We start from the raw sequence: 12,854 nt of genomic DNA on the forward strand, positions 1-12,854 counted from the left end.
ACATTGATCTCTGACTTTGGGCACATTATTCTGTCTCTCTGGGTTGCTTGAAAAGTAGGCGTAGATTAAATTTTTACATAGTCTTTTCTTAATCTCTAAAAATTCTTGACAATTATTCAAAATTCTTTGGTTGTTGAGGTAACCAAAGGAGGAGATAACCAAAGGAGGAGCATAAGAAGTATGCTCTGGCCGGGTGTGGTGGCTCATGCCTTTAGTCCCAACACTTTGGGAGACCAAGGTGGGTGGATCACTTGAGGTCAGCCTGGCCAACATGGTAAGTTCGAGACCAGCCTGGCCAACATGGTAAAACCCTGTGTCTACTAAAAATACAAATATTAGCTTGGTGTGTTGGTGCATGCCTGTAATCCCAGCTACTGAAGAGGCTGAGGCAGGAGAATTGCTTGAATCCAGGAAGCAGAGGTTGCAGTGAGCCAAGATTGCACCACTGCACTGCAGCCTGGGCAACAGAGCGAGACTTTGTCTTAAAAAAAAAAGTATGCTCCTATCCTACGTTACCACTTTAATATGTAAACTGATGTCACACTCAGTTTACATATTAAAATTATAGTAAAACTTTAATGGTTGATGCTGGCCATGTAGGAAAAAAATGCCCTCTTGTTCATCATTTAAACCCTATATTTATCTGAAAATAATTTTTTAATATAAAGAAATTATTGAGGCTAGGAAAATAAAAGAAAGATATACCTAGGGGAGTCATTCTGTTAAATTCCTTGAAATTATATCTAACTTTTTCTTTAAGAGTATTTTTATATGTGTAATGATATAAGCTCATCTTTGGAAAGCACATTAATGATCTTTAAATTTTATAAGGACAGGGTAAATGGGATTCCAGAATATGGATTAATAAATCATATACTCTTTGTTTAAATGTTTTAATTTTTGAATAGCTAATGTATTCACATAACTTGAACATCAAAAAATAAAAGCAGTGAAAAGTTTCCTCCCCATATTCCCTCCCCCATCTTCATAGTTTCTGTCACTCTTCTAGTAGGTAACCACTGTTATTAACTGCTAGTTTATCCTTCCAGAGATGTTTTATGCATGTAGCTAAAACAAACCTATATTCTTCCCTACATTGGTAGAGGAATTTTTTTTAACACTAATGGTAGTGTGCTTTTCTGAATTTTATTTTTACGTTGTAATGTGTCTTAGGTATCTTTCCATATGCATACATGAAGGCCTTCTTTGTCTATTTTACAGAAGCGTAGCATTTCATAGTATAAATGAACCATCGTTTTACTAACATTGTTTAGTCTGTCCCCTATGGTTGGACATTTAGCTGTTTCCCATCTTGCCTTATTATATACAATGTTTCAGGGAATGACCTGTGTAAATACTATTCTGCATATGGACGAGCATATTATCTTTAGGATATATTGCTAGGAATAAAACTCCTGGATCAAAAGGAGTCTACATTTGTAATTTTGTTAGATATGATTAAATCATTTTCTCTGGAGATAGTGCCAATTTGCACTTCACTGTATAATCGTGTTTGGGAAACGTGAACCATGATTGATGCTCATTTATCTGGACAAAAATGAATTAAACTTCTTAGAATCTTTAGCTCAGTTCCTGATAGACGTGTACAGAAGGAGATGCACTTGAGAGCTGCAAAAAAAAAATGTTATTCTGATTTATTCCTTCTTTTGACTTTGAATACTGAAGGCCAAAGAGGAGAGTGACTTGCAGAAGGTCACGTAGCTGATTAGTGACAGATCTGGGACTTACAACCTGTAGTCAGATCTTAGGATTGGTGTTCTTTCCACATGAATAAAGAGATGGTAACTTTCTGTCATTCCTGCCTGTGTGCTGAGGACTCCTTGTACACTGCTGCTGTTGATGATGACATTTACCATTTCTTGAGCCTTCCTATGTATCAGACTTTGAATTTAATACTTCTATTTACATTATCTTATTTATACCAAGGGATTCAAAACCCATGTGCAAGATAAAGCATTGTCCATAGGCTTTGCATCCATGTATATTACATATATATGTCCACTATGAAGATGCTACTGTGTTTAATAAAACATAAACCAATACAAATCATCATTAAAATTATAATAGCTGTTTGTCTCTAACATTTTCTCAATGGATTTTGAAACTATTGTGAAAAATTAGTCATATTTTGATATTAAAAAGAATTCTTATAGTCAAAAGCCTGTGAGCTGCTTAACCATGTTTAAGATCACTGTTACCTGCCCAGATATTCTATTTTCCATCCCTCTCCATTATAAGGTTAGATATTAATAATGCTACACAACACAGAAGAGACCACAGAGATAATCTAAGCAGGAGATTCATTTTACAGGTAAGGAAAAAGGCAAGGACCACTGAAATGACGGGTTTATCTGAGGCACTTGATGACTAAGGGGCTGGAAGTGGAATTCAAAGACAGGCCTCCTGACTGAATTTTCTAACAGAAAACGAGAAACTCAGTGTGGAGTAGTTACTCATAAGTACTATGAACAATTAAAATAATGAAGGAGATTTCCTGTCTAGCCTCATATTGATTCACCTCCAGCTTTGTGGATCTGAGAGGTCATCATGTTGGTCGATAATAACATTCGATCTTGGATGCTATAAATTTAATATAGAGCATAAATACAAAGATCAATATTTTAATGCTGAGGAGGCTCATTTATTGGCTGTTTATCCTCAGACCTTTAAATGAAATGGAGAACTAAAGAAATGCAAGGAATAATTTTTCATAAATTTCATTTAAGTTTTATAGACGATGATGACTAAAGGAAAGCAAAGGAAAAGTTTATGCTGTCACTATTTCCTACACTTATGGGCTTTTCTCTCTTTCTCTTTCTCTTTCTCTCCCTTATCCCTCCCTCCCTTCTCCCTCCCTCTTTCCCTTCCTCCCTCGCCCCCGTTAATATCTCTAAGCCTCTTCTTTACTTTGCTCAATGTCTTTTATTACTCCAGATAAGAGGCACTTATTCTTGATCTTCTCCATCCACAAAGTAAGAGAACCATGGTCATGTCCCGTTGTTCTTTCATGTATTAAGTGTTTGATGTTTAGAAGCAGTGGGGAAGGGGCTAAAAAGCATAGACTTTGTCTTCAACAATGGGAACAAGATTGCCAAAATGGCCCTGGAACAACATTTCCCAAAGGTGAAATTGTGGAAATCTAGTCCTATAAGGTGTTCTTCAAAGCACAGGTTTCAATCGTCAACTGTATTTAGGAAACAGAGCATTTTATATTCTCATCCTGGAGACGCACAACTCCTTATGGCATTTTAAATGCCCACTGAAGTCTTGCAGTAAGGTAACTGGTGTGATAGAATTTCACCTGTTTTTTTTTTTTCAAATTTAATTGACCTTTAAACCCATATCATACCGAACCCATTTGGGGAAATGCTGCTTTATAGAATTGTGTGTTATTCTGGTTCAATTTTTCTGTCATTTGGATCCATTAGAAAACTTAGAATATCATAGTTGGGTATAAATAACAAGTAGCCACAAGAGGGGAAATAAAGTAAGGCTAAGCACCATCTCCTTCCTTTATGGATTCTAACATTCATTAAAGAAACTAAAGTACAATATTCATATAAATATTTACTATGGTACAGGACTTGTATTGCTTGAATTTATGCAACTCTTGCTTGTTACTTTTATTACAAAAAAATGATATCACTGTGTGCTATTTTTTTTTCTGAGTACACCTCAAGCCCATTTATCCTTCACTTCTATATTGTAGTGGTTCTCACTTTAAAAGTAAGTTTACCTGTGAAACAATATCTGCGTGAACTTATTAGTGAAGTTTTGTATGCCTCCTTTGATCCCATGAGATGAGCCCGTCTTTAATATCGGCTGACAAGGGTTTAAATACTCTTTCAGAATTAATCATGAAAACCAATGCTTTAGGTCTTTTCTCAAACATCAAATAGTATCAACATTTAGTGGGCAACCAACAGAGATTTTTCTTTTCTTTTTCCTCCTTTCTTTTTTTTTTTTTTTTTTTTTTTGAGATGGAGTCTCACTCCGTCACTAGGTTGTGAGGTGCAGCGGTGCAGTCTCGGCTCACTGCAAGCTCCGACTCCCTGGTTCAAGCGATTCTCCTGCTTCAGTCTCCCGAGTAGCTGGGACTACAGGCACGCACCACCACGCCTGGCTAATTTTTGTATTTTTAGTAGAGATGGGATTTCATCATGTTGGCCAGGATGGTCTCGATTTCCTAACCTCATGATCCGCCCACCTCAGCCTTCCAAAGTGCTGGGATTACAGGCGTGGTCCACTGCACCTGGCGAGATTTTTCTTTTAGTGACTTATTTGCTGCCATTGAAATGCCATATGCGTTTTTTAAACTGTACCATATTCTTATTTTTGTATACTCTTATTCTTCTGTCATTCTTGTTGGAATTGAGTGGTACTGATTAGTCAACACAAATAATTTCATTATAATATTCCAATTACATTAGACTGAATTTGTCTTTGTGATGAAAGTTGATTAGTTGTTCTGATTTACACCAATGAAAGGGACTAATAATTCAATTCACCGATAAGACTGGGAAGCAAGACTTACAAGGCATTTTCAGGTAAATTTGATTAAAATGTGGCGTTTTTCTTCTGCTCTTTCTTAAAATGAGGACAGTCCCCTTTCACTACATTCCTAAAATTAAAAGTTTATGTGTGTGTAGAGATTAAAAGAATAGCACAATGGCTTGTTGTGTATATAAAAATATCAAATTTTGTGTTTTTCAACATAAATAGGAGTTGAACAGTATAGATTGCATTAAAATGTTTGAATGTTTTAATAATACAATAAAATAGATAATTAACTATTAACCTATTAAAATAGGTATGAACTATTAGCATACCTTATGTAGGTGAGGATTGGTAGGTTATACTTCAAAATTGGCAGGAATGTTTTGCAATTATTCTTCTTAAGGTTATTACTGATTATTAAAAATTCTCTTGGTATTTTTTTTTCAGAAACTTGCTCTTCTTTATTGTGTACAATGCCTGAAGGTTGTCTTAGAAGTAAGCTAGGCTAGCACTGGCTCTTCCCATGCCAATCCAGATGTTCCTTTTGCAGGCAATTACTCCTCAGTTTATTTCCCCAGTTTATTTCCCGCCAAGGATTTGTCTTTTTCCAGGGAGCCAATTATGCACGTCTTATACTATAATCTGTGTCACTTGAATCTGACCAAAAACTATGAAACAATTCACTGGTTGGGGATTCCTTTTCACAATTATCATTTTCCTGGGAAATTGCCTACTTTAGGAGGTTGTGCTACTTAAGATCTTCTACCAGAGAAATATTTGCATCGCCAATGTATTGCTTAGCTTGCTTGTCTCCAGGCTCTAACACAAATACCTAAAATAAATAAAGTATTAATTATGTAAAAAAAGTGAAAAATACCTCGCTTATCCTCTTTTTCCTTCCTTTTGTATTTACAGATGTCATCCATACTGTAGGGCCAATAGCCAGGGGCCATATTAATGGTTCCCACAAGGAAGACCTTGCAAATTGCTATAAATCATCTCTGAAGCTGGTGAAAGAAAATAACATCCGATCAGTTGTAAGTAATTTTATGTTTTTTATTTCTCACTCTTTTTCAACCTTTATGCTTTAGTAATCTGTCTTGTCTAAAAAGAGATAGGAAACCATTTCCAAACTTTTGAGAACTAAGTTTAAGGATCTTAGTAGCCGATTTGGTTATCATGACTCTAATCTTTGATGTGCCATAAATATTTGCTAAATTTTTCATGATGTTTCAGAATTTAAAACTATAAAACCTCAGAACTGGATTTATCTTATCTACTTTTTCCTCTTTATTTTGCCACTTACTTTCTTTTGGAGAAAGTAAATATTATGGTAGTGGCCAGCAGATTTAAAGAAGGAAAATAGCAAGTGCTGAGTTTGTTATAATAGTGCACATTTAATATATATTGGTTGTATGCTTGTGCATTCTGGAGCCATGTTTAATCTCTATGTACATGCATGAATGTGTGCGTGCATTCTCATGCTAGCGTCAGACATGATTTATCTGCAGGAAATTACTCTGCGTATGTATTTTAACCTGAATGTTGTTATTCTTTTAGATTTATTTTACTCTTATTAAACTAATATTCTGTAGGTGGTAGCTGGGTATACCACAGCTCTTCTAAGTTTTATCAGTAGACAAAGGGAGTTCAGAAAATGTGGATCTAATCTATTTCCTTACCATTAGGCTGCGATGAAAGGAATTCTCTTCTAGCTGGATTTGGAGGTATTTACTCACCTGCTTTTCCTTTCCAACATGTTCTACCTTTATTACATCTCAATTACACCAAGAAAATCAAACTATAGAAAAACACACTGTAAATATCTAATAATAAGTTAATTTGGCTGGAATCCCTTGGTTGTTCCCGCTCCCCCATATAGATTATAGCCTTGCTGAAATTGTGGGGCAGAAAAAATAGTTAAATGCTTGATTTCATAGCAGACTGAATAGATCAGCATTGCTTGATAGTTCACAGAAGTAGTGGTTTTATTATTTGCATGAAGAAATTTTGAGAAGCAGATACATGTAGGTAACCCTGGATGGTTGTTATGCTTTTTGTGCATGATTGTAATTATGAAGTGCATTTTTCAATGCAACATTGGTGATTCTGCTTGAAATAAGGAAACTTTTCATGACCTAATTATATAGCCCTTTTTAATCTTTGGATAATTATTAACAGAGCTGGATATTTTATTTCTCTCTTTGATTTTCTAAAATTTTGTTCGCAAATGGCTCAATACATAAGATCCTATTCTCTCTTAGAGGTGAAAGCTGAAGTTCAAAGAGAATGGAGCAAAGTATACCACAAGACCAGTTGGTTAATTTTGTTCTCTATAGGAAAATAAGATAAATCAAAACAGGTATGCACATTTAGGGAATAATTAAAATTTTGTCAATATGGCTTATTGATTTAAAAAAGCAAAAGACTGAAGTGCTTGGAAAATGGATATGTAGAGAAGTTTCCAACTTGGAAAATACGGATTTTGAGGCCTGAAGAGAATTTGCTAGTGGAATCACTGGCATCTCTAATGACTTGTTTTTAAAAGCCAAGAAAAAGTAAGAAGTAAGAAGTTTGTTAGAAACAGTATAAAAATAACATTCAACCTTTTAATAGAGAAAGGAATCTCTAACTGTAATTATCTTAAAACAATCGTGTTACTCTATTTGCTACCATTAGATAAGCAATGGAAGAATTATGGACTAAGTTAACTTTTTAACAAATGGCATGCAGATGGGCTGAAGTAATGCTCCTGTAATACTCTAGTCATTCTTTGATAGGAATTAGGTCTACCTTAACATCTTTGATGATTATTTTGAAGGGCCAATTACATATTACTTGGATGAAATTAGCAGGTAAGGCTGAACTGAATTTATCCCAATATTAGTAAATAAAAATGGAGATAGAAAATACACAAAATGTGGGAAGAAATGTCCAATGAAATTGATCATCATGTTTTGCATGGTAGACTACAGTTGCCATCAAATGTCTTGTCTCTTTTACACATAAAAAAGAAAAATATTTTTCTTTTCTTTCTCCCTCCTTCCCTTCCTTCCTTTCTTCCTTTCTTCCTTTTTTTGGAGTAAATGGGGCTTTCTTCTTTATGTGGTGTGTCATGTTCTTGATCACCATTAAATAAATAATAATGCTAATCTCATCACATTCTGATTATGTAGAGGGAAATAGAAAACTTTCAGAAACATGATTATGACTGGATACATGTTTTATAGTATAGGCTTGTATTTTGTCAACTTATCACAATAGATGGTAGACATGGTTGATATAAAAAGCCTGGTTACTAGGATGAAAAATAAACTTAACTTGAACTCATTTATGTACATGTCAAAGAGAATTTCTCATAAATCCTTTTATCAGAGTGGCTTAGTGTTTGCTTTGCCACTTATTACTGTGTGACTGTGGACAAGTAATGTCAACATTTTGTAACCTCGGTTTCCACTTATAAAGAATCAGTAAATTACTACTGTTATTGCAGACCTGTCCAACTCATGCAGCTGTTGTTATAGGGATCAGTCGGGATAATGTGTATAAGATAATTGGAGGAATGGAATTCTCTGAAAAGTATTTGACAATGTTACTTCAAATATAAGATGTTTTCACACCTTATGATTTGGCAATTTAAGGAAATATCACTTATTTCTTTGATATCTATTCTGAACACCAGAACTCTAGACATTTACCATGTAATTTCTTGATGTTTTTAAACAACAGGGAAATGTCCAGGAATAAATTAAATATTTGATAGGCACCACTTTTCTGCTAAGGTTAAACCAAAGGCTTTAGGATCACAGCACAGGGTCCAACATATATATTCTTATTCTTATTTTACCAAAAGAATAGATTCTTCAAATATTTTTAATGGATGTAAGACAAGTAGTATGATAATTTATTTAATAAATATGAATAAGACCTACTGTGTACCCTGACGTTATCAGGTAACTTCCATGACAAAGAGAGGATCTAGTGGTTGTTTTCTAACAAAATGTGCCTCCATCTTATGACCACCTAGACAAATAAATGGACAAGATCATCATGTCCACTGTGTGATTTGAGAATACTCTGTAGTTCTCTTATCACTTTTAAATATCTTCCCAGAGATGCATGAAATTCCATAATTAATGAGTAATTTAGGATGTTAAGGCATTGTTCTTTCTCTGCAAATTTCCTTTAAAATGCAGATACTCATGAGATCAGTAGATAATTAATTTTCTAATGCCTTAATATGAAGAAATTTATCAAATTACTTTTCATGTTGACAGGATAAATTAGAGTATGATAAAAGTACTGAGCACCTTAGCCTGGGGGAGGAGAATTGGAGAAAGGTCTGAAAGGAGATGGAGAAAAACAGAAAAAAGAGTAGGGTATAAATAAATTTCACCTATCTCTCAGTTTTGCTAAGAGGAGATCATTCTTGAATAGTAGAGAGGGAAATGTTATAGTCATACATAATTATTTAGAAATAAGATAGTGATTTGGGCGTAAGATGTGTTGTGGATAAAAATTTTTACCATGAAAAAATACTATATATTTTATTAACTTAGGGGAAAAAATTCATTGCATTTCTCTTCTCCATACATTCTTTGTAGCAGCTGTTTTTTCATACCTATCCACATTTGCTTTAGGTGGTAAAGGAAAAACAGAAATTAATCAACAAATCAAATGGCTCATTTTACAATGGCATTTCTCTTTTATGAATGATGATTTAGTGCTTAATATTAGGAAATATTTAAATGTAAGATTTTAATCCTGATTCTCCTTCTAATCTTACCATAAATCGTTTCAATTGAAAAAATATGACCAATCTTTCATGCCTCCTAGACCTAGTCTCTGCAAGTTTATTTCTTCCAAATATTATTCCTTATTCCAAATGTTAAAGTCAGTTATTTTTATTTAACCATGAGTTACCCTTGGATCCAAAAAATTTATTTTTATATATATTTATTTATATATATATATTCTTGACAACCTTGAGATTGTTGATTGCAAGATAGGCAAAATTTAAGGCACCATGAAGAGGATAATTAGCAGTATAAACTGGAAATTGGAGTGGGAATAAAAGAAAACTTTAAAAGAAGACCAGGGAGCCTACAGATTTTCTCTGTAAAACCTTGGGAAAGACAAAGATATAGCTGTCAAAAAAGAAAAAAGACCCAGGTTGAATCCCAGAAGTCTAATGCATATGACCTGAGGAATGCATAGTCAGACCAGTGAAATCAAGCATCTGAATTATGCTGATTTCTAGAACAACAGTATATCCTGAAACAATGAAAACTACACATATACATGATATCCTTGGCTATATATATCTAAAACATACTAACAGAAATCGTGTATATTGGTGAAAATCTTGGTGAAATCTCGGGGTGAGCGTAGGGGTGAAGACAAGAAAGAAAAATTTCTATTGAGCCAGGGCTGGAAAATGAAAATGCCTAATTTTGTATCCATTATCACCACGCACTGATGGAGAGGATACATAGATATTTTCTTATATATCATGCTGTCTTTATTCTTTTTGTTTGTGAGCACAGAAATATTTTGTAATGATTTTTATGTGTTTATCCTGACTTCTGTTTCCCTTCTTTTAACATCATGTTCATTTTTTAAAAACTAATCCATGCCATACAAAAAGGATCACAGCAATTTCTTCTTCTACCACCAGTTAAAAGGCATAGATTTATATTTGTCAATCATATTAGGTATTTGAGAAAACTATTTTCACTGATGAAATACAATGCACCCTGTCTGACATTCTTTGAATGACAACATGTAATCGAGTAGATGTTTTATTTTGAAAAAACCATAATCTGCATATAAGCCAGATTTTACTTAGGTTAAAAATTATTTTCCCATGAAAATAAATACTAATTGACATAGGAATTTGGTGATTTTATGTGATTATGGGCAGACTAAAACTTGTATATTTGTTTAAATGGTGTATGCTACCTGTGATTTCCACAAGCATCATGCTAGATGATTTTTTTGAATGAAAAAACATTGTAAATTTTTGTTAGTAGGAACCACCCAATTTCAATAGGGATCCCTCAGAGCTAACTGATGTTCCTTCCATGAGTCATAGATCTTGAGAAGCAAGAGCTTCCAATGGGAAAGATGATGGGCCTGCAAATTCAGTACTACCTCTAGGCATTGTGGCAATCAAGCAATTTTGGAATTCTGCATTTAGTTGTTCCACTGTAGTGTAGGTTTTCATTTTAAGGCGTAGTCAAGTGAATCTTATTTTCTTATACAAGTTCCCTTCTGAGAGGGTTGCCATGGCAATGAGTTCTCAGCCTGAAATTCTTAAATGTTGGTTTTATTTCATTATCTGAGTTTCCATTACAGGCCACATCAATCAATGCAGTTCTCTATTCAAGAACACGTCTGCAGCCTTAAAAAGCTGACCCTTTCATTTGGTACCTCTGCTCCTCTGCCTAACTTGATGTCACCATTTCCCAGACAACTCTTCATCTCCAAGAACCCTCTTCTACAGGGCTGTCAATTTGATCTTTTCCAGTTTCCTTTTAAGGCAATATCTAGTCTTGGTTCTCACCTGTCTCATTTTCTCATTTATAAAGGGTAATACCAAGTCTCTATGTCTTCCCTGGTTGGGTTTCTAACAGCTGTGTGACTAACAATACTATTAATAAGTAACAAGAACAAAGGCACTTTTGCATTTGTGCATCACTCTACAGTTTACAGCAGTGTATTCCTATACATCATCTCATTTATTTTTCAAATTCTCTAACTTGCTGCCACTGTTACTTTGATTTAGCCAGTGTGGGAAAAAGCTAACTCAAGACTTTTCCTTTCTTCTTTTCCCCTACATTCACCTTTCATAAGATCTCCTCAGAGGGCACAGAGGTACACAGGTTATTGTTACTGGGAGTGACAAGTGACAGGACAGGCAGCAGAGTCGAGGAGGAGGGCGGGCATGGAATGATAGTAAATTCACAGGCTGTGCCTTGGAAACAGATAGTTATACAACCAAACCCACATTGACAGATCCTGCACAATTTGTGTCTTCTGGTGGCCACACCAGAGAGATGATTTGAGTTAGAGGGGTGAATGAGATCAATCATTGAGCCATGAAATATAGTAATAAGAATAGCAAATGTTTCTGAACTCCCACTTGGTGCCAGGCACTGTGTTTTAGTCATTAATTCTCAAAACAATCCTGAGTTAGAAAATGTGATTTCTTCCATCTTAGAGATGAGGAATATGCACCAGAAGGAAACTGCCTTCCCTGTGGCTCAATTCCTCATCCAAGGATATGAGCCAAAACCAAGGTGATGCATATCGCGATTCTGTTTCTCCACTAGCTAAGCATTATGTTGACGACCGTAACTCTATGCATTCTGTGGGCTATTACACTAACCTGCCATCTGTAGGTTGGACCTGTAACACTACTGGTCTTAGCTCAAGTGAATTAAGGTCTTACCTTGAACAAAAAGTTGAGGTGGGATTTAAACTGAGGTAGTCTAAATCTAGTGGCCTAAGCCACTGTGAAGTTCCTTTTTCTTTCCTCCATTATTATGTGCCTTTTTTTTGTCTAAACCAGTGGTTCTCAGTGGGTGTAGCACTGCCCTCTAGGGACCATTTTGTGAGGGTGGTTTTGGGCAGTGACAACAACTAGGGAGTGCCACAAGCATTTTGTGGGCAGGGACAGGGATGTTGTGACATGTGGTCTGGCCAAGCCCACACGGGAAAACTGTCCCTCCTCCCACACAATGTTTTAACGTTTTGCCAGACAGTCATATAAGTGAAAACCTGTTTATAAACACCAAGATACATCAAAACAAAGCCTCTCTCTCTTTTTCACTGTATCCTGGACTATCATGAAAATTAAAGGAAGCTTGTACTTAGTTTGCATAGAACTTTACCAAGAGTGCCTGAGAAAATTATGCTACAGATGGCCATGCCCAAGCAGCAGGAGAGTTTTTCACACCTGGTTGAGTCCACATTTAGAGATTTCTTTTTTTTGTAGTGGTTCTACGTAGTGAAGCAAACATCTTCCTTCTTCATTGCGTGTTCTAGTGTATTCATGCCCTTGTCTTTACATGTTGAAAATAGAATTTTACTATAAATACTTTCATTTTAAATCATTTTCATATCACACTTATGGCACTCTATTGATTTTTTTTAAATCGATGTGTTGTTTTCATTTGGCTTCCCTTGGGAACAGACCCTGAGCCGAGGTGTGGTGTGCACGTGCTTTCTATAGGAGGTGATGACAGGGAACAGCGCAGAGGAGTGGGGATGTGAGGAAGGGAAGAAAAAGCAGCCAGGAGGAGTGGGAGTGTTCTAAGTTGGCAGTGTGGACA

At 35.3% G+C, this 12,854-nt stretch overlaps 1 protein-coding gene across 11 annotated transcripts in view; it reads left to right on the forward strand.

Annotated features, from left to right (window-relative positions):
- MACROD2 (mono-ADP ribosylhydrolase 2) overlaps nt 1-12,854 on the forward strand; it is a 2,047,165-nt gene that overhangs the window by 1,219,041 nt on the left and 815,270 nt on the right. For all 11 annotated transcript variants that reach the window (XM_024352108.3, XM_063803019.1, XM_063803020.1 and 8 more), the window contains one exon: nt 5,434-5,555. In XM_024352108.3, coding sequence (XP_024207876.1) covers nt 5,434-5,555 — 122 coding nt within the window. The remainder of the gene's footprint in view (nt 1-5,433; nt 5,556-12,854) is intronic.

This window comes from Pan troglodytes, chromosome 21, assembly GCF_028858775.2.
Source record: "Pan troglodytes isolate AG18354 chromosome 21, NHGRI_mPanTro3-v2.0_pri, whole genome shotgun sequence".
NCBI lineage: Eukaryota > Metazoa > Chordata > Mammalia > Primates > Hominidae > Pan > Pan troglodytes.